The 23,169-nt window shown below is 36.7% G+C and overlaps 2 protein-coding genes across 6 annotated transcripts in view; both read right to left on the bottom strand.

Moving 5' to 3' along the window:
* LOC124162308 (coronin-7) overlaps positions 1–14,891 on the bottom strand; it is a 70,698-nt gene extending 55,807 nt beyond the window's left edge. The window contains exons 1-8 of one of the 5 annotated variants that reach the window (XM_046538796.1): positions 14,709–14,891; positions 14,232–14,429; positions 14,005–14,153; positions 8,512–8,698; positions 8,141–8,352; positions 7,958–8,040; positions 5,449–5,704; positions 4,741–4,887 (exon numbers count right to left, since the gene is read on the bottom strand). In XM_046538796.1, the coding sequence (XP_046394752.1) occupies positions 4,741–4,887; positions 5,449–5,704; positions 7,958–8,040; positions 8,141–8,352; positions 8,512–8,698; positions 14,005–14,153; positions 14,232–14,391 (1,194 nt within the window). In that variant the 5' untranslated portion in view covers positions 14,392–14,429; positions 14,709–14,891. The remainder of the gene's footprint in view (positions 1–4,740; positions 4,888–5,448; positions 5,705–7,957; positions 8,041–8,140; positions 8,353–8,511; positions 8,699–14,004; positions 14,154–14,231; positions 14,430–14,708) is intronic. The other 4 variants (XM_046538795.1, XM_046538797.1, XM_046538798.1 and 1 more) reach the window with 4 other exon arrangements.
* A 301-nt stretch (positions 14,892–15,192) lies between these two features.
* Positions 15,193–22,336, bottom strand: LOC124162312 (vacuolar protein-sorting-associated protein 36). Its single transcript, XM_046538804.1, has 7 exons — positions 22,136–22,336; positions 21,879–22,056; positions 21,646–21,803; positions 21,396–21,566; positions 20,983–21,147; positions 15,613–15,828; positions 15,193–15,535 (listed from the first exon to the last, which is right to left on the bottom strand). Exons 1-7 carry the CDS (start codon positions 22,229–22,231, stop codon positions 15,362–15,364), a joined length of 1,158 nt encoding a protein of 385 aa, XP_046394760.1. The 5' UTR covers positions 22,232–22,336; the 3' UTR covers positions 15,193–15,361.
* Between the last annotated feature and the right edge of the window lie 833 nt (positions 22,337–23,169).

Below are 23,169 nucleotides of genomic sequence, written 5' to 3'. Positions count from 1 at the left end.
CCTCTTTTGCTGCCCGATAGCGACTTAACTTTTTAGCGACCATTTTTTTACCGACCCCGGCGTACAACCCGCGCCTACTTCTCCATCCTTCTGCAACTTTTCCATTTCCTCACACTGTCTTTTCCACCAAGCCTCCCTTGCCCTCTTAGTTTCACGTCGTAATCGATTATTTAGTTCCTTATACATTCTTTTGCCCTACTCTGTGTCCACGTTCTTTCACTTCCTTCTCTCCTCCATCTCTTTTACCACTGCGTCCGTAACCCAAGGCTTCTTTATCCTTTTGCTGTCTATGTAGCCAATTGACTTCTCCGCCGCTTTGACTATTCCCGTTTTAATATTATTCCACCCTTCCTCTACAGTCATGTGTACTTCTAATCTTCCGGGTACTATTGCCCACTAATTACTGATATTCCTTCCTCATAGTCCCCTTCAGCGCTTCTACATTCCATTTCCTCGCCTTCCTAACTTTAATTAGCCTTTTGAATCTTATGTTGCATTTCATGAGCGCTGGATTGTGGTCTGAATCCGAATCCGCGGAAGGGAAGTTGCGGGAGTTTTTCACACATTTCCTATACCTCTGTCTTACCATGACATAATCAATCCCCTTACATCCCCTGAACTTTTCTATATGTACCTTTGCCCTTTGTGATGAGTGCTGTTTACGGGGAAGTTAGAAATGAATAAATAAATAAATGGCGGAAGGAACCTATGTAAAATTTAAAAATAAATAATAAATTTGAAGAACCTCTGGTTATCCAATATCCTATTGAGTACACAGGGAAGAGCGTGTGGTAAATGTGTAACAGACATGAGTAATCTATGAGTCAAAGTAGAACTGAGGGTATGATACGCATTTTAAAAAAGCTAGAAGTTCTCGTGGAAATACCCATTTAAGACTGTCAAAGTGTCCGCTCCGCGGTGTCATAAAACGACCGTTTTCGCAGTAGAATCCTGGGGGTCAGGGATCGGAGAGTAAAGAAGGTATGAGTCTCAGCTGGTGTCTTTCTGGTAGGTATTTTTGTCTGAGTCCCAGGAAAACAACTCACTTTTTCGAGGTTTGAACACTTTTAATAGAAGCATGGTCTTTGATCGTATCCAAAGAAAACGAAATGAACTTCAATGAAACGTGCACTTACCTCGGCTGAAAAACCTCCAGTGTATTCACCATAGACCATTTGAGAATCGGTATATTGAAGCAATACATAAAAACGGTGAATGCTGAGCATTAAAACCCATACAGTTTCAATAACCTTACCGCGTCGCGGCTAATCCAACTCCCGACGCGCGGAGACGAACCTTGCCGCGCGATCGAAAAATCAATGTAATTTCCGGCGTCGCAAACTTATTTCACAGATAACTGCATAATCAGATCAAGAAATCTTCAAAAAATGCTCTCATATAAATTACTCCGCGTGACTTTGCCGTAAACCCATTTTAAACTCTACCTAAATATAAAACTTTGTCGAAAAACAGTATCCGCCATTTTGTAACTGCACGGTAAGAACTAATCCATAATATTCTTTTAGATTACGGAAAATTAAAGAAAAAATACCATGCCAACATTTTATGTGGTTTTTTATTCCGCAAGAATCCACCTATAATTTCACCATCTACTTACTTTAGAAGATTTTCAGAGAAAATTGAAGACGGGCGTTTTTATGGAAATTTTCTCACGTTTGAGCATCTGTATCTCAGTAAAGGGAGGAATCTTTGTCAAATAAAGTGCAGATCTATAAATTTCAATCATTTTTTAGTATGCCTGCGAAGTTTCAAGTTTATAACTCAAAAAAAGTCATTTTGTAATTTTTCCCGGCTTTTTCCGATTTCCGCCCACTGTAGAGCGGCTAGAAAATTGCCGCTCGTATTGTAGCCACTACTGCCGCTCACGTGCCGCTCAGGTTGCCGCTCGCCGCTTGCCGCTCGCCGCCCGCCGCTCGTATCGTAACCGAGGCCTAAGAAAGTACTGAACAACAAAGATCTCTACTAAATATTTGAAGACTCAGCAATCCACAGCACATTGCATCTATATCTTGCTGCTAAGATGTGACCATTGCGTTGTGGAATAGGACAGTAGAAGATGGAGCAGTAGCATAGCACAGCATGGGGAGTCTGTTCGTCTTGTTGTGGCCAGTGCTAAGAAATCCTTTTTTCACCAACAAGAATAATTTTCCATCAGCTGCTCCTGATGCATCGATAGAAATTTGTACGAACAAGCAGCAGCCCAGTAGTGGCGAAAGTTGACGGAGTTGACAACACAGATAGCAGACAGCTCATTGAATAACTTGTTTTTAAATTAACCATTTTTTGTTAAAAATTATTCTAATTTTGTTATATCTTATCTAATTCCCTCCTATAAAGACTGCAAACCCCCTATTAATACTGGATACTACCACATCACCCGAAATCTAGCAAAATCCTTAAGCATCTCCCAAGTCCAGAGGATGGTGCCTGATTCAGGGTGCTAAACTGTATTGTAAACTTCCTATTGTCCATGTTAATGATGGGGACAGGCAGCATGAATGACCTGAAAACATGGATAACCCGAACTTTCTCTTTTATTTTGTATTATGTTCATAATTTTTGTAAATCAAACAATATATTATAATTTAGGCATATGGCCTGTTTCTTCAAAGACTCATTGAGAGGTCACCATCTTTTTTAGCGGCTATAATGTCATTCTACACATTTTCATACTGTCCCCTAAACTCCAACTAACTGTCTTCACAGGCAAGTGCCTATTGTGACTTATGTAACCTCTACTCCCTTTGACTCTGCTTCCATTTCCTCCAGTGCCTCCACTTCCACTACTGCCTTCCTCTCCAGCTCGACCTTAATTGGTCATGGCATACACATGACTAAGTGCAACGAAATCCCCAGTCCCTTTGTGCTGTATTCAACTGCACCCAAGGCAAAGGCAATAATTGCTCATTTGAGATACACATGAAAAATACATTCAAAGATAGTGGATAATATTTTTTTTATTACTCTTTATCCATTAGAGGAATCTTCTAAAACTAATCAAGATTATATAGTAGAGGATAAAGCACAACACGAATAATCCACACATGGATAATCAAGTACACGGATAATCCACACACAGATAATCCACGGACAGATAATTGGGAGATAGCTGCATATACTACCTTCAAAGTGTTCACCCACTAAAGAACCTTGTGTATTCACTCTAAAATAATCAAAAAGATTAATAGGCCATTATGGGGGATTGAAAACATACATCAAGTCTTAGAAACCTTAAAATTCCATCCTTTTGTAGAAAATATAATAAATTACGATTCTCTCTCTGTTGGGCAGAAAACATATGTAAGAACATACATATTTCCCTAACAAGTGGTTAAGATTATTTTTCAAAGCTTGGTGAAATATTACAAAAAAGAGATTATTTAACATTTGAAGGCACAAGGATTATCACATAAGAAACAACATAGAAGGAAAGTATCATGCTGAGAACCAGTTAAACACACACAAAGTGACATTCATACCAGGAAGTGCGTCTACAAAAGAGAACTCCGTGACAATCATAAGACACAAAGAAAGAAAAAACAGTACAAGATCAAAAAGATAAACGATTCACTGCTATGCATCACATTAACTTACCAAAATGGCAGATCAGAAAAAGAGCTATGGGTGGCCAAAACTGAATAGAACATCCATTAAGGCTTTCTACAAAAATAATCCAAAGCATAAAACAGACACATGGATCAAAAGAAAGACATAAACAAACTGAATTAAGCATGATGACACCGTGCATGACATTGAAATCAATAATAATGCTTAAATATATAAAAAAATTTAAAAAATATCCAAGAAATAAATAAACAATGACTCTTAATCACCTCTATAATTATGAGATCAGCAAAAAACATGAATTCGATTCATCTCAAATTATAAGAAGCAACTCAAAATAAACCAAGGCTATGAGGAACTGCAAACAAATATGAATAGTACACAAGAAGCTCGCTATACCTCTTATATTATACCAAATAACTTTCATTTATAATTTTCCTTTTGTTGCCATTCACATTTGAAAGAGAATCATGTAGCTTATTAAAATAATAATTGTAGTTAATGCCTTATGCATTTGCCAGATGTCTTTATGGTGATTTCTTCTTTTTATTTCCAATACAAGCCTACTATGAAATGAATATCTTTCAACAATATTTCTAATGGGTTAATAATAAATTTAAATTCTTTGTTGTTATTGAGTCTCCTGATATTCAGCAAAGGAGTCATATTGTTCCACCAATCAAATAAAACCTAAGTCTTGTTTTTCCAGTATCTGAGAATGATTTAGGCAAGGACAATACCCATACAGCACAGGGAGAAATTTGCTCGAGTATACTGAGACGAAATTTGGTGTAAGGAATAAGTCGAGAATTCGCCCATTTTTACACTTGTACTTGCTGTGTAAATTGGTCCTACTCCCTTGACCCAGTGCATACAAAAAATATGAAGCTAAATGTGGTAATGCATATGCTGTGGTCAGCAGTAATCTGAACATGATGAAAGTTTCAAGATAGATGATTCAATCAAGTCATCCACCTTAATGCCAGCAAAATTTTCCCAACGAAATCTGGTTAAAATCATTGCAATGATGGCCATTTCACTCGATTGATTCTCGTGGGAGTTAGCTTTTTCTTCCAATAAAAACCTGAATAATGAACATGACAGGTAAAACAAAGCTAGGCAATGGTAAAAAAGTGAAAACATATTGGAACATACCTGAACTGCATCATTTCCTCTTTTAGACGGATCAAGACTAATTTTTGGAATTGGGAGATTGCTACCCTCCATCCATTGCTCGGCAGTCAATTGAGTTTTACAACCCGCAGTGTCAGGAAATAGATCTGCATGAAAATCTCTGTAAGACTGAAAAATAAATACAACAGCATGTAATTAGGTACTTATACTCATCACTACCTCAAGTATTTCAACCCAAAGGCAAGTTTGGATAGGTGAGGGTTAATCTTAGCCCACAGATTATCAGCAAAATACATAGCAGAGGCAAGTAATAACTAAGTTTATTGATTAATTTTGCATGTGAATCATAAGACTTTATAACAGTTCTTTACCCAGTATTTCTTCATCTGACCTGCACATCATATGTGTTATGGGGCTTCCACTGCATATAGTTTGAAAGCACAAGGCTGGTAAGTCAAGTCTAGTCAAGAGTAGTGATCGGAAGATCCATATTTTGCCTCTTCACTGGTGATAGCAATTAAAAAACTACTTAAAAAGCTCAATAACAAACATGATGGTTTCCATACTCTACATTAACAAGTAAAAGAGCACATAAGGTGAGTAGCAAGTGTTAAGAAGCAATCCCTTTCATGCTAAATGTAAACTGCCTGGCTGAACTTGAACTCAAAACAAGGTTAACAGTTGAAGCTGATACCAATTGTAAACTGGGCTTAAAAGGAATCAACTTACCTTTCTGGGAACCTGGTATGTAATGGGAATGACAGCTGAAGATGTCAATTGCAGGACACGATTCACCTCTCCTTCCATGACTTTGAGCGCTCTTTTGGGAGCGAGGCAGGCACCCTTTGTCTGCTCTCCTGAGTGACGGATACCCTCAGCCAAGAAGGGCTCCCGATCCATCACCTCCATGTAAGCTATAGTTGTGTCTCCTTTGCCAGCAAGGAACAACATATTTGTGTCCGGATCAAACAGGGGAATTAAGATGCTGGAATGAGAGTGCAGAAGTCAAAATAATGTCAACAACAAAAATGATGGCATACCACACAAATTATCTCAATCGAGGAAGAAATGAAAATGTTTACTCAAGTATATGATTTATGATCAAGCGCTGTGAGAAAATTATCCCTTTTGTTCAAGGAATATCTTTATACATGTTAGTTATACATATTACTTTGGTCGCTAATAAATCATCTGCCTTGTTATTTGCTAGCCAATGCTTATTTATCATGCATTATTGAGATCCACAGCAAAAGATACGTAAATTTCCTCAATTTTTCCAAGTACAGTGGAACCTCGACCTATCGTTTTTCAGGAGGATGGATGAAAAAAAAAGATGAATGCGGGAAAACGATCAATGCGGGAATGTTTGGCTAGGTTGCCTACGTCCCAGGAAACACTGGATTTTTTGCTAGTAATTATGATATTCATTGGGGGATTTAAACAAGATTTTAGCTGATTACAGGAATATTAGTACTTTATCAAAACACTTAGGTCATATTGTTGATTCAACTAATATCTCTTTCAAATATCTTAAAGGAACACGCCACCTTGCTAAAAAATGTTTGCACTCCACTCGGGGTTAGCACTGCTATTATGAATTTCTGTCTCATGTAAAAATTCTTATCCATCAAATGCCTTTTCAAGTACATGAGAGCAATGTGCATGTTATGCCTAAAACAACCGCTTTTGCAGATGCAGTGATTGGTTGTGAAATGGAAACAAAGGCCAAAAATAGTTTATTATTTGAAATGTTCCTTTCTAACAATTAAATTTTTAATATGATTGAGGCTATGTGTAAAGTGTGAACAATGTTGCCTTAATTGTCAGCGGCACGCCCACCTGATCTTCGGCTTCATCCCACTTCTTGTTTTCACTTTTTGTCCTTTAGAAAAGGCATCTTAGCCACTCATTTTTAAAAATAAGTAGCGTAGCTCCAGATGAGCAGATGAATTCAGATTGCTAGTTGGGAGAAACAAAATATTCTGAGAAGATATCGCTTTGTTAACTCTGACAAGTGAGACTAGTTGTGTAACTCGTAATTTGTAATCTGATGCCCTGTTTTTGAAAAAAATGCCGCATCAACTGCCAAGCTCAGCTGCGGGGATATTGAGATTCGCCAGAAATCACCATCGTTTTATTCCAACTATTTCCTTGCTTAAAATGCTTAAATAACGTTAGAAATACGTCATGTTCAGTATCATTCTCTTTTGAATTACGTGCACATTACTAATGTTTCAATCTAATAAAAGTATCATACCAATTACCGACATTCATTTTTAGACACCTTTTGGGCTAATTGGAGATTCATGCAGCAGTTGACCTCCAGAAACTGAGAAATTGAAGCAGGTAGGCTGAAAAAGGTTAGTGGGTGAGAATCGGAGAGACGTGAAACACGTTTCTATCGTTCTCATGTAACTTGGTATTTTCTATCAAAGCTAAGGTCTTTGTAATATGATCACTACATGAGCTGGGACCTTTTGCTTGATTTAGGAGAAAATGAAAGTGTCAGAGGACGAGTGCTGCGATGAAGGGGGATAGCGGATCTTGGGAAATGCACTAATGTTACTATCCCACGGCACTCAGCTTTTCACTTTGGTAGTTCAATCTCCTGGGGAAGAATCAAACTATGTGACTGTTTTCATTGGCCACAAATAACACATTGTAAACACTTCCTCTCATTTTCGTCATGCGACGGATGCGGGAAAATTATATGACGGAACTGCGATCTTCAAACGATCAATGCGGGAAAACGATACTTCGGGGAACAATGGATGCGGGAAAAAATTACATTGTCTTTATGGAACGTTATTTGGGACCAGGAATGCCAAACGATAAATGCATGAAAACAATCAATGAGGGAACGATAGATCGGGGTTCCACTGTAACGAGCGAGCAGCAGGCAAAGGCAACCTACCTACCCATCCACCAGCACCATGGCATGGCATTTATTAAAAGGCAGCTCTTCTAATCCTTCCTTGATAATGATCATTAGCAACTATAATGTACGTGAAATTGAACAACTGTCTCACAGTGCTAGGACATCACTAATTTCTTTTTCAGAATGGGAATAAAAACTGTATTAATTAGATATTACATATTAAAAATAATTTAACAAATTCACCATGCAAGCATGATTCCAATTTCCCTAAGCAAAAATTCAAAATTTGGCTGTTAAATAAGGTAATTTATTTTTTCTATTCACAAGAAAAATGCTAAAGAAGGCATTAAGATTCCTTACCCAGTGGAGCTATCCAGGACTAAAGCTTTTTCTGTTTCCTCAAAATTCCTCAGGTCTCTGATATAAACTTGCCGCAGACGATTCTGGAATCAGAAGCATATAATGAGACTTCATATATAGCATAATAGAACATTTATGAGCTAACTAAAATCATAATTTTATCTACAGAGCTACCTTACTTACCGCATCAAAACCTGTTGTTAATATTCTGTTGGAGGACCCCAGCCAAACAACTCTAGAATCTTTAATGCTCTGATGACTGTTGGCTGAATGTGTAAAGTTACCAGCTCTAGGGTCAAGAATTCGAACCTGCTTGTCCTTACATGATGTTGCAAGCAATGATCCATCTGATTTCCATCCAACAGCCTGTATTACCTCGCTATGTTCACTGTTAGCTATAGACAAGTAACAAGACCAATTAAAAATTAGATGCTCCTGGATACTCATGAGTGGAAGAAAATACAGTAAAAATATTTCTAGGAAACTAAGGGAAAATAACGAAAGCCAAACAGAACTACAACAAATAAATATGCCAGTAACAGCAAGTAACTCACAATACATTTCTTTCTCTGTCAATATATCCCACAAAGTCAAAGTGGTAAAAGAAGTGGAGGTAAGCAAATTCTCTGCAGTAGGATGAAAAACTACTGTCTCCACCCTCCGTTGCCGATGAGAAAAAGTACACTCAGGATTTGTCAGGCTTTCTGTCAGCCCTTCCTTGGGGATATGCCAAATTTTTACCTGAAATAAAAAAGTTGAAAAGAGACAATTCCATTTGCTGATAATAATTATAAACTGTGTTTTTTCCAAACAGAAAACTAAACTCGTAACAATGTCTCCTTTGGAATAATGGAACAAAATAATATAAGCATCAGAAGCAACCTATGGAACCCTTTACGATGGGTGCTGTCTCTATTACACAAATTCTTTGATAAGATGCACGGTAGACACTCGTTAATACGAACAACGTTATTACGAAGTTCTCGTTATTAAGAAGTAAATTGTTGGTCCCGAGCAAAAGGCCTAACCAATCTGTGGTATACGAAATATTATTAAGAAATATTTGTTATAACAAAATTACAAACCTCAGTCCCGGTCTTGGTGGTTATAAAATGAACTTTATTACAAAGTTCCAAAAATAAGAAAAGGCATTGAGGTGGATACACACTACGCTACGTTACCATCATTGCGTTACGTTTAAGTTCTCCTCGTGCACTGTGCCCTAGAGCGTCAATTATGGTTCTTTATTCAGTAGGAAATACTTCAATATGCAAGTAACATCATATAATAATCTTCATTCCTGAGTAATCATGGTAACCCACTCATTCCGCTCGTAAATTGGACATACAGTTCGTCCTCTTCCTAGGCACATTCAATTTATGAACTTTAGCAGATACGAACATTCAAAAAATTCAGGCGTGCCCAAATTTTCAAATTAGGCACCTTTCGAGTTGGCCGATTCGGTGCGGTGAGGCAGAGAAGAACTCGTGCTTTGGGCATGATCTGAACTAAGTACCATTGAATTCGGTGTGAAGCCAGGAACTGTTTAGTGTTTAGCCCGTTCTTCCTTCCTGTGGACAGCCATTTTTTTCGGGTCCGGCTGCGTCGCACGCCCAGCTAGATCAGTTTGTCACAATCGTGAGTTAACACACCATTATTATGCAATGTTGCATTCTGCAGGATAACCGCACTCCTTGATGCCTTTCATAGGCTTATCAACTTACGAGCAAGGACTCAGGACGTATCATGTTCATATATCGAGGACTTACTGTAGTTGGGAAGATATCAACCATCGATTGCATCATAATGCATTCTCCTATTGAGAAAATGTAACGAATGCGCTTGTTTTTATGTATATGCATGTAATTCAATCGCATATACTATACAATTGATACTGATGCTATTTCGCAGTATGACTATAAGTTCAGGAGACTGAAGAGACAAGAAATTTTGAGAAAATATGCTTTTTCTCGAGGATTCCTAAAATAAACGTTCATACGAACTCTGTTATTACTTTGTACTTGCTGCTTGCTTGCTGTAATTACTGCGAACTTTGTAATAACTAGAGTCTACTGCCCTACATATTTAGCATCCAGGAAAAAAAAGTGGCTAATTACACATAGGTAAACCAGGAAATTCAATCATTCATTTCACGTGCATTTCTTCCCTGTTTTGTTTACTGGCCCGGATGAATAAAAGTGAGCAAATGCATATGTTCATTGGATTTGGAGAATTTGCTTCTTTTGTATGAATAAAAAACATACTTCATAAGCATTTGCTCAGCTCTGTCGGCGGTGTATATGCAAATGCTCAGGAATGAATGCAACTCTTCCCGACTTGATGCATCAAGGAAGTTTTTCATGTTTTTCAGGGGATTATTCGTCGAGTGTGGTAATAAAATGGAATAAAATCTGTTTTTTATCAATCATAGAGTGATGTTAAAGCGTGAACAACTGTGACATAAGGAGAAATATAAAAGGTGCAATTTCATCCAAGCATGCATTCAAACTTTCTGTAATGTTTATAATGCCCAGATTTCCATAAAAGATGGGAAACAAGTTGAAAAACACTATACAACCTTTTTATGGACTATTCTCATAATACAGGGTAATGATAAAAGACTGGTGCGGTTTCAGTAATTCATAGGAAGATAGTAGGGAGAGGGCGGCAGAAATTTTTCACAATCGTAGAACAAAATTCACAAAGCTCATTCCAAGTAATATGTAATTTGTGCGCATGTAACCTTCGACCAACTTCTTTCAAGCAGTTCAGAAAACTACAAATATGTTACTTTATGTAATATGAATATGTACATAGTGCCGGTTTCCTGCTTCATACATTAGAAAATAAAAATTGAACCATATTATTGCAAGAATACTCCCATGCAACGTGTAAGTTTTTTTGTGCGCAAATTATCAAATTTTGTTAGCAAATTATCTTAATGTGTTATTGCTGATTGACTTCCCTTTTCTAAATTCAGGTGCAGCTAATATTCCTTTGTCTCTGAAAAGTACTCTTGCTTGGTGGGGAGTGTACTCACTCACATTAAACTCTTCCATTACTTTCTTCCTGCTCCATGAAGTTGGTACCAATGTTAACAGTTGTACCTTTCCTTGATGAGAGCTTGATGTGTCAACTTTTTGTTTGATTAAGTCTATGAGCACATCCATATCATGAACTTTCTGAAGTAGTTCTTTTGGCAGATTTGGGGCATCCTTTCTGGAGATAACTCTTTATCAAGAACTCTTTTAACTTTCCTTTTAAAATTACTGCATGCTGACTCTACTTTCCTTTTAGCGTAGGTTGATCTTCTGTGAGATAATATGCCATGAAATTTTAAAGGTGACTCCCATATATCTTGCAGCGTTCTGTTAAGTAGCTCAGTTGATTTTTCTTGGGATACTGTTGTTTCAAAATCCAAAATACTATCATTACTATCACTATCTAATGCTTCAACATCAGAAAGCTCATTTCCAAACCTGGAGTGTTTCTGTATTTACTCCCTACATGGCTGGAATATTTTCATTCCTGGCACTAAATTCCGAAGAGTTGGAATTTTACAGGCCTTTTCTGCAAATTCAAGACTTACATTTCTCAGTGATTTTGATATTTTCTCCTTGTGGGTCTTTAAAGGATCAAGACAATATATTTGGTAGGTTTCATACTTTTTCAAATATGTAGTATATTCTGTGATGTTCACAGACATTGGATAGGACTTAACCAGGTACCCCACTTCTGAGAGATAACAGCTGATTTTCAAGCGTACTCATGATCTCAATTTTGTTCAGTCGCACCACTGTTGTGTAGCTTTTTTTGCAGCAATCAGATCCAGTTTCTTTTCCAATGCTGCACAGTTCAACAATTTGCTCATTTTGAAACATAGTGGAGACAATAACCTTTTTTAATGTCGAAGTTCACAATGAGCAGCTTTGCCTAACTCATAGCACACAGGATTAATGTTAAGGAAAAAAACACTGCACGTACACACAGAATAAACTTGAACACCCATGGAGCACCTTCACACAAGAATACTTGGCAGAAGACTAAAAGTGGTAGCCTAGAATTTATTTTGATTTATCATGCCCCCACAGTGATGCATTGTAACATTTTATTCTTCCTAATGTAGAGGTTGACACCTATTACTATAGATGTCTGTTATGTACCCATAAGCAACATCATTTGTTCTGTCAGCCCTCCCATCACCAAAGGTTCTGGAAGAATGTACTTCTTCAGTGAAAGTGAGGCTGACTTTGTACAACAGCATTTCAGCTGGACTCATTTCATCCCTCTTTGAAAGTAAGTTTTATGATTGAAGTGTACTATTTAAATAAGTAATTTTATTTAAATTAGTATTTCCATTTATCCTCTAATGCAAAGTAAGAGGCTTATATACATTGATACCATTTTTTCCATAAACTAAACAACTTGAAAAATGGGTAAATTCTATGAAAAGAGCATCATTTCATATTTCTGAGACATTTGGACTCTTTTCCCCTCAGCTGCCACAAGCAAAGTATTGTTCTTAAAAAAAATTGTATGAACAAGAGCCACATTCACTAGACTACATGTTTGGTCTCAGATTTACTGACCATTATTTCAAATAGATCCTCATGAAGGTATGGATACTCTTATACTTATTATCTTACAGTACGTGTCCAAAATCCCTCTCACGGAGGCAGAAAAAAAAGTAAAACCTGAAATACTCATAGTGGCAGTCAAAACACCACAATTTTTATTTCACAGTATATTGGAGCATATATTAACCTTCAATTTTAAAAAAATTGGATGAGTTAACTACTCCGCCTTTTGGTGATAATTCTGAAAATATGAAGTAATGTTTTTGAACTAAAAAAATCGGGTAATTAACAACTGTTGACATCATTTTGGCTGACATAACAATGCAAGGGGAATAAAAGACATTACTATGGAAGCTATGTACTTGGATAGACAAGGGGTCAAAATTTCATTCAAATATATTGTATGGTTTCTGAGTTATGAATTTTTACCCTGTGCCCCGCACTCTGGAATTTGACTTCCACTAGTGCCACTTCTGAGCAAACATCTCAAACTTCGACTCCTCATATCCAGCAAACTATGAGAGTGAGAGAGGAAATATTTTACATGGGTCATTAGATAGATGATAGTAGCTAGTGACAAAAATTTCATTAAAATCCGAGTTGGTGGGTGTCATTCTGAAAATTTCAGGGGGATTTGACGTGGAATGACCCCACATCCCTAGTGTCGTAGGTCCCACCACCAGCCGCTACTCCACTCAAAAACATTCTGAGCTTGCAGGAGTGAGCCAGTCGCGATGATATTTTAAAAGTACCATAACAGTGTCCCTATGACACCTTGGGCCTCATGTAATTTGCAAATCTTTAGACTCTTGCTACTGATTCCTTCCTGCAGTGAAAGGTTCTTCCTTATCGCGTAGATGAACCATTACCCTAATGACGTCACCAACTAACTCAAAGTGGGTGGCAACTTAAATCTATTTCTTATTATAAACTAGTGAGAGAATGGCTGAATGATGAATGAAATTATGAATAGTGTATCACAGCAATAGGGAAATAGTCACTTTTACTAATTATAATTACACTAATTAAAAGTTGTGGGAATAAACTAAGAGAAAATAAAGTTGGTATTTAATGCAACATACAGTGCTTCATAAATCTGATATATAAGAATCAGGGGAATAGAAAGAAAGACCGAAAGTTTGCTGAAAAAGCTTTTGTTGTAAGACCGTAAAAAAAGGCCATTGGCATTAATGATTTTACACAAATAGCAAAAAATTAACAGGATTATGACAAAAACGCTAACGCCGAAATAGTATTACTTTACCCACATATGACACGGACCCCCGAAAGGCATCAATTGGATTAATCTCTATGCTTAATTTTCGCCGTCAGACTTTTCAACATAACATTCCTTTCTGGTTGTAAATACATGGGTAATATCGTATACAAATTTAATACTTCAAAGTCGTGGTATATTAGAGATAACATTCAGAGACTCGATATTGCTTAGCAGATAGGGTTAATACTCACCAAACAATCTTGAGACCCTGTGGCCAAGAGGCCGTCATGAAAAGGGGAGAAGCCCATATCGGTCACAGTATCAGTATGTGCGTGTACTAAAGGCATTGTCTTGCTTTTCCTCCCACAGTCGTCAATGGGTAGCACTGCTATGCTAGACCCTGAAGGATAATTTTAGTTTCGTCAATGGCTTTTTCCAGAGTATCCATAACACACCAAATGACATAATCGGTACTTACCGTTATGATCAACATTAAAAGCCATGAAGGCAGCAGAAGCGGTAATATTATTTCCATAAGTTTGGTAAGAACCTACAGTAATATCTCGGACGCAAGCTTCAGGCTTCGGCACTATTGGGGCTGCATTCTTATACTTCGATGCCTTAAATCTCCACGCCATTATTGATGGTTGATTATATAAATTCGCATAGAATGAAACTAGGGGAGAAAGAAACGTTGAGCCAACCATTAAAAACACGATGTAGATGAGAAGGTCGACACACCCATTTTAACTGGATAAGCTTAACACAGCAAGTAAACAATGTTGGGATTTGATTTCTAGGTGTATGATACACCAACTCCCTGTTTTAACAGCAGCATAAACACGCATATAACAACAAAGAGAATACTAAATAAAGCTCATATTAACGGAAATCATCGACATTAAGCTTTCAAAATGACAATAACAAGACTTTTTTAAACAATTCACCGGCTTACCTTGTTAGGGCAATACGGTACGTCAACCAACCAAACCCTTTTACGGAGCAGCGTCGGGTCTGACAGCCGGATGCGAAGGTTGGCTATTTCCGGTGTAAATAAACTATTTAAATACCACAAAATGATACTTAATTTGTTTGATATTTTTTAAAACTTGAACAAGATACAGTTATATAAGATTAATTTTTATTGCGGTGCTACAACTATCTTATTAGTGATGGTGGCATTTCCGATATTTCAAGTGACGGGATGAGTCAGCCTCGTAATCACTACGGGTACTGGAAGGAGCCGCCTACCTACCCTAGAAGCATTTTTATATGCGTTAAGACTAATTCTGTTGAATTTCTTGGGCTAATTAAACCAAAACACATTTTTAATAAGTATCTCTTCTTCATTTCGGTTGAAATATAAAACATAAATCCTCCGTGAGGTAATACCGATGGACGCAAACATCAATGAAGTTAGTGAAATAAAATAGGAGGAGCACTTAACAAGAGGTATATATTTTATTGAAAATTACATCTGCAATCATATTCAGGCACGTATATTATCATAGCGAACAAATAACTCTCACTTTCAGATTATTCACAGCAATCCACAGGCTTCAATTCGCGCATAACTTAAAAGCATATAATCACAAGCACTGAGTTGTGCTATCTGCTATCACTTAAAAATAAGTTGGGATAAAATCTCAGTCCTTCGATTGTATCATCTCTGCAGGCTTTACCATGCTTTTCTGTAATGATGAGGCGCTCTTTGGCCAGTAACACAGAGATCCCTATTTCTTGGGCTAATTCTTCAGGAGTTAAGGAATTTCTGGCTTCCAACTGAAAAGAAAATAAAATGCAATCAATCGACGGGAAAATCAAAATGTTAACCGGTAATGAAAACTTTATCTGCTCACCATCGACAAAGTTTTTTCAACAATCTTTTCATCGCTGTGCGACTGAAGTTGCAGAACTTTGACTCCACTGTCAAATTGCCTCAATATTATTGGTAAATGCAATCTTTCTAGTTGATTACAAGCATTCAGGAGATCCTCGGGAGGTATCAATTCCAACCCACGGGCTCGATTCACTCTACAATATGCATCCACCAAACCCATCATTCCACCAACTTCCTAAAATATAAATAAGATAATGTAATTGACCGATTCAAAGTTTTATGGGTGAAAAATTCCTTAGGAGCAATATACAAGCACAGGAATGAAAATGCCTTTACGTCTGGTTACAAGATGCATACCTGTTAACGCACACATTGATCATTTTATCAGGGAGTACACTAGATAGAGTCGAACGTAAACAGGACCTAAGCATTTTGTTTGACTCTCAACTTAAGTTTGACACACATATTGATACTATAGTTAGTAAAGCATATAAATCTCTTGGTTTCATTTGCCGACACTGTAAAGATTTTAACAGTATTTTCAGTTACCGTATTCTATATATTACCTTAGTAAGATCTATGCTTGAATACTGCTCAGTATTATGGAATCCATACTATTTGTTATATGACGCTGCTATTGAGAGGGTTCAGAAAATTTTTTTAAGACTTGTTGCTTTTAGATTTAACTTAGAAAGAGAAAGAGGATCATATGTTGAACTGTTAAATCTACTCAATCTCAGTTCCTTATGTAACAGAAGGAAACAATTAGGTCTCATATTTTTGTATGGCCTGCTAAATAACCAAATTATATGTCCGGATCTACTAAGTCTAATCAATATTAAAGTTCCTGCCTTACACTCTAGAACTCATAATCTTTTTTATCTCCCGCACTGCAATTACAATTACATTTATTTTTTGCCTATGTTCAGGATAGCGAGGGATTATAATAACATATGTGTAGATGCCGACATTTTCCAAATGTCAAAGGTTTCTTTTAAAAAATTCTTAATGGACTGTTTGAGGTGCATTTCCTAAGGTACCCTTTTCAGTTTTGTATTGTTTTCAATGTATCTATTAAACTTTATCTATATGTTTGGTATATGATGATATGATGTTATGATATTTCGTATATGTTTATACAGGTTTATATTTATGTATGTTTTTTTGTGAACTACTTCTAAGTATGTATTTTTATCTCCTAATATGTATTTCATGTTATTGATATCTATGTTTCTGTATTTGTAGTATATTGATATTGTGATTAACTTTGTGCAATTTTAAATTTGTGCTAATGTAAAAGGGCTTAAGCCCGTGAAATAAATTTATTATTATTATTATTTGATAGGATATATGAAACTTGTATAATAAACACTGTCCGGATTTGAATGAAGGGCAGCCTCCCCCACTTGCTTTAACCCATCGACCATAAATATATTTAGAACCAAGTACGGATACGTGTGGATAAGAAATTTTAAGAGCACCAGCATTTTGGGTTCCTTCTTCTCACCCATTCTCAATGCTAAAAGCCTTGCTTCAGTAGCATTGAGAATGAAGCCGAAAGAGAAGGAAACCGAAACGTAGGCACTTAAATTTCTTACTCACACAGAAACCAGCGAGAAAAGTTTATTCATTCTTTTCGCCGGGAAAGCGTAAAATCATACATACATATACGTGGCTATAACTCCCATACCAAAATGTTTTCTCCGACAGCAATTGCCTTTGATTTACTTGCATACATTCACAGATTAACCTAGGTTGATTATCCAAATTAATGGCTTCATACCATAGTATTCAGTGATCTTAAAAAGTGAGAACACATATGAATGGGAACAGAGCAAGCAAATATTAAGAGCTAAAATTTTAAGGAATCCATCAAATAGCATTTTTAAAAGCAATTTCTACCCACTTGTGGACATTTAGCAGTACATATGCAGGCATTAAATGAAGAATGTAAGGGAGAAAAAAAATGGAAATTTTTCAATTGAAGACCAGGGTAGAGTAGTTACAACTTTGGTGGATTCTATTTTTCGATAAAAAGTTCAAGCAAGAAATAGGAATAATATAAGACTTAAGTCTGTCACAATGACCTTGAAATGACCTACCTGAACAAGATTTACTTCTCTTTAATATTTGACCATTTTTGAATTGATTGCACCACTCTTTTATTCAAGTACTGCTCAAGGCAGACTCCCCAAAAGCCTGTTGAATCTTGTGAATTGTTTCCACTTGCGAATCACCAAGCTTTTGGCAAAATTGAATGCAGTAACGCTGCTCAAGTTTTTCTGAAATTTCGGGTTCCTCCGAGTTGCTTGCACGGGGGTCAAACTTCTCATAAGAGAAACATGGCATAACTGAGCAGAGGAATTTTCCCTAAGAATTTCTTGAAGGTAAGAACTAGCAATAACTATTTGGCAACATAGTAAACACAATTCTGTAAAATGCGAAGTTGTCAGATCCTTGATTAAAAAAAAAATGATTAAATTGGTTTCCAAATGGAATCAATATATTTCCAAAGGATTAATCACATCTGTTCAAATCAAAGAATCACACCCTCAAGACAGCCGATGAGATGGCTATTTTTATTCCTGCATCATTACATCAGACACCATGGTCATGACTCCCTGACCTATTTCATATGCCCTGATTTCAGTTACCTTGTTGTTATTGTACAAGATGATCTCTCCTGGTTAGTCCTGGCTACAGCTGTGAATTGCACGATATCACAAATACCACCTACAACTGCAATACAGTTTTGTAAAATTCCTATTCCACCAAACTTCAACATCCCTCAATATTGTAAAATGCAAATGGAAATCTAACGAATTTTACTATGATAGGGTTTACCAATATATGGTATCATTTCCAAAAATCATAATAATCCTCTACTACAACGGTGTTTGTGAATGCTTCCAATGTTATTTCATCAATTAAAAGCAGGAAAAAAACTCATCGTCACCCATTTCAGAATATCTATCGCCACATTTGACAAAAGGAATTGAAATTGAAGTGACAAGTCATAGCTGTTTATAGGTGAGAAAGACAAAAATTTATGATAGAAGAATGCTACAAATATGTGTAGAGTGAAAAGTAAATGAAACACTGTCTCAGAGAGTTGAAAAAATCAGTGATGCTGCAGAAGGTCACTGCAAGTTTTCGAGTGGGCTTGATCACCATACAAATTTTAAATTTGTAGAAACAAGAGTAAAAGCTTGCACACCCTTGCTTTCCTATAGAACAGTGTTGGATGTATATGTTCTAAGTTTTCCCAGGGTGAAATACTTTGTTATTGCCATAAAGAAGTTTACCTTGACCCTTGGAACGTAGTTCCACAGAGAGGGCCCGAGCTATACGGGACAGGTTAGTGGATTTACAAATAAATCAATCAGTTTTTTTAGGCATATAGATATAAAACAAGTATAACACTATTTTCTTCATAATACGGTGGTTTCGTATTATTTTTTTATAGCCTAAATTGAAAGATTATTACTCCTTGAGTACATATTTCACACTTAGATTTTTAAATGACGGTATCTGTTTTTCACGATTAAATGAAAAGTGGAAATTTTCAAGTGCCTTGTGAGGTGACCTTGGGGCGAGGCTATGAGTGCCGCTATGATGCAGGCTGCTAGCAGGTAGCAGAGTACCCAGCTAACAGGTTTTAATAAGGATTATTAATACCCTATCAAACGTAGGAAATTTTCTGACCTTAGGCAATTTTAATAGGTGATTATTAAAAGATGTTTTCCTGAGCTCTCTGCCGCATGCATGCATTAGTAATCTCAGACAATGTAAAACTCCTGACTACTCGTATAGCTCCTGGATCCCTGCCACTTGGAGTGGCATCGTATGGCCGCCAATCTGGCTTTTTTCAAATGAGGTTAAAATTGACCATTACCAATAGTCTACACTGGGATTTCCAAAGCCAAATAATTTGCGTATTATGAATACAATAATGGTGGGTGACCAATCGCAATCAATGCCTTTTGTTTTTTTGATGAAGGAAACTACCCTTTTCGCAAGATTCAACAGGCTTTTGGGGAGTCTCCCATGAGCAGTGCTCGAAAAAAAAGAATGGTGCGATCAATTCAAATATGGTCAAACGTCAAAGGAAAGTGAATTGCATTCAGGCAGGTAAAGTCAAGGTCATGTTGACAGTCGTCTTTAACTCCAGCGGAGTTGTACGTCACGAGTATGCACCACATGGCTAAACCATCACAAAAGATTACTGTCTTGAGGTTCTTCGTCGCCTACGTGATGCTGAGTGCTGCAAATGACCCAATCTGTGGGCAACAAAAACTTAGCATCACCATCACCACAATGCACCTGCCCACTCTGCACATTCAGAGTTTTCTCACTAAAAACAAAACACTCCTCTCGTTCGCCGAGCTCCATACTCCCCCAACATGGCTCCCTGCGAATTCTGGCTAATTCCTAAGCTAAAAATTCCCCCCGAAAGAAACTCAATTTCAAGAAAGAGAAGGCATTAAACGGAATACGATGGCAGAGCTCAACAGCATTCCAAAAGATGCCTTCCGGAAATGTCTTGAAGAGTGGCAGAAGCATGGGGAGAAGGGTGTGCATCACCAAGGAGACTACTTTGAAAGGGATTAAAAGTTTGTAGCTCTAGTTCAAAATGTGCACTTTTAATGAACAAGTATCGTACTTTTTGAACAGCCCTCGTATTAAATGGAAAGCACTTTGACTATAAAAGTAATGTAAGCCTCTCTCCTCAAGCAGGGATTTTAAAAACCATCTATTCAAACAAATTTCCCCCAATATGATAAACTTAAGTATGCATATATAATTGCACAAATATTTCTAGGAAATTGACATCATGGTTTGATGTTTTGTTTAATCAATAAATTCTTCATTTGAGAGCAATGTATTCTTTAATCTTTCCATCCTTTCACCATGAAGATTATATCCTCCATTAAAGTGAGGGGAATGTCTCCCTCTAATCTTCAACTTGATGTTCAGTTGTATTTTAGTGATTTTCTTAAGGGCAGGTTGACACATATTGCAACTATGCTTAAGGCTTGCTATTAACAAGATGGATTCAAGTTTAGTGATGCATTTGAGATGTATAATACAAATTGATGAGTGCAATTGGTGAATGATAGCAAAGAAACTCCACTTAGGGTAGTTAAGTGTCATGGATTAGGGTTATTTTGGTTTAATTGAAATTTCTCTAATAAGATATTTAAGCAGTGCTATATGACAAGGCTTATCTTCTCTTATATGTATCATGATCTACTCTAATTTAAAGTTAATCATCCAGATGTTAGAGGATTTGCGAACCAGAGAGTAAAATCGTATCTTCAGGGCAGGCATCAAGTCTGTTGTAATGTCTGATCATCATATCAATCATATTTCATGATCATTTTCTTACCGTCACAGGACCAACTAACATCTCTGCTATCTGCTTAGCCAATTCTCGGTGAAACTGACTGTCATTCTTAAAAGATGTTCGAGTGACTGGATCATCAATACCAAGACTTAACAAATAAGATTTGAATTTGACAGTTTCATCTTCTGAAATATCCCCTTGTTTCTCCTAAAATAAAAACCATAGAGTGAGGTTTAATAAGCTATACCATATCATTCCTTCATTGTGAACATGATTGATTATATATTCAATAGAAAATTATAATATCATAAAAAAAAAGAAAAAAATATCATTTTGGCTAACAAAAATAAGGAATACGTTTATAATCATTCCTAAAGGCATCCTTCCACAAAATAAACTAAACAATTTTGCACTAATGCTAGTGACATACATTTTAAAAATCAATACTTCCTTACACGTATTTTTTGCGATATATTTCTGGATATGTTCACCATATCTTTAGCCATCACCATTAACTTGCTCAAGTCTTGGAAGGCTTTTGAAATGCTCTCATCTGTTTCTTTGTGTTTCTCATGAATTTGTCTCTCAATGCCTACAATGCCAGTCCGTATTTTGATTGGCTGAACCTGTAATGTATAGAAGAGTCGATTAGAACCAATAAATAACATACCTGGATATTTTGCTATGGGACTTGTCACGCACTACCTTCGCAGAGTTTTGGACAGCAGCGACTGGTTTTACCTCCCATTTGCGAGTTTCTAATGTTTCTCTTAATAATGCAATAAAGTCAGAATCTATTTTTTCTTTGAAGGCAATTTTAATGTGGTTGAAAACACTTCTGTTCACAGGACCTGGAGGCTTCCCTAGAAATTTTTCTTCATTTAATGATCAACACATTCAGGAAGATTAACAAAATAGCAATAATTGTGTTCACTTACCAGGGAGAGGTTCGCTCAAATGTAAAATATACTTAGTCGACTTCGAAAATCCGAATCCAGATCTTTCCTCCTCCACAAATATAACATATGTCAGAGCAAGAAGAAGTCGAGTATTTGGAGGTCTGCTCCAAATAATTCGGTGAGATGTAAGCTCCAATATTCCACCTTCAAAAGAGGTCTACATAATCAATTATAAAAATCAAGAGACTCTAAAGTTATGAGAACACAAGACAGAAAGTTGACCACAGAACACGAACCTTGTTGTCGCCGTCGTAAATTTTTGCGCCGTTCTCACGAACTATCACGCTTTCTTCCGGAGAGAAGACAACTTCGCCATATTCAAAGCGATCCATAGCTGTGAACAGCTATCTTGTCAACAATTTCTTTCGCTTATGATGCACATCCTTCGGAAAAACTAACCAATTTTTGTTGTTTATTAGGGAACTTGCGCATCAAATCATCTCTTTTGTCGCCATGCGACCGCGTCAATCAAAATGTTGCGAAGTTGAAGTGACTGAAGAAGGATAAGAATGCGATAATTTAGCAAGTTTCCCATAAGATCGGAAATATTCTCACAAATTTGAGCTATAAGCTATTTTTTCTAGCCCTGGTACCTCCAAGTTTAATCCTGTATTTTTTACCTCTACATATTCGCTCATTCCATGAAAAAATACCCACGCGATCATAAAATTGTGAAGATTACTTTCCATTTCTTTTTTTCTAATACTCTGAAATATATTTCACAGGTTATACTATATGTTTAATTTTTAAAGCCTTGCGTGTCCATAGTTAATTGTATTTTTGGAATAATTCACTACTATCTTTTTACTGCGGTGAGGGTATTACTCGCTTTTCGGAGATTGAAAAGGAAATAAGTGCACAACTATGTAAAGGCAACGAAGGGGATTTATTATAATATATGACTATTTACGTGTGTATGAAGTTGTTCAAATATTCGTACGCTCACGTCAAGCGAACGATTCGCAACGAGAAAAATGCTGATTTACTCAACCAACTTGGTATCTCTTGTATTCAGCTCATTCTCTCAGTTACACAAAATGCTTTACGTATAGCAGTAGAGAATATTCTGGACGTTTAGTGTAATCGTGGGTCATATCATGTATGCATGGTAAATAGGACCAAATTATAAACAATGAACGATTTTTTGTCATTGCAACAACCTTCTACAAGTTCTACTTTCATGGTCTACTAGATAAGTAATGCCTGACCATGCACGCCCAAGAACATGAACATTTATCAATATGTTATGTATGAACATATGCAGTACGTT

This window comes from Ischnura elegans, chromosome 7 (genome assembly GCF_921293095.1).
Source record: "Ischnura elegans chromosome 7, ioIscEleg1.1, whole genome shotgun sequence".
Taxonomy (NCBI): domain Eukaryota; kingdom Metazoa; phylum Arthropoda; class Insecta; order Odonata; family Coenagrionidae; genus Ischnura; species Ischnura elegans.
Note: the sequence above shows the minus strand (reverse complement) of the source record. Positions and strands in the feature narration are given on the sequence as shown.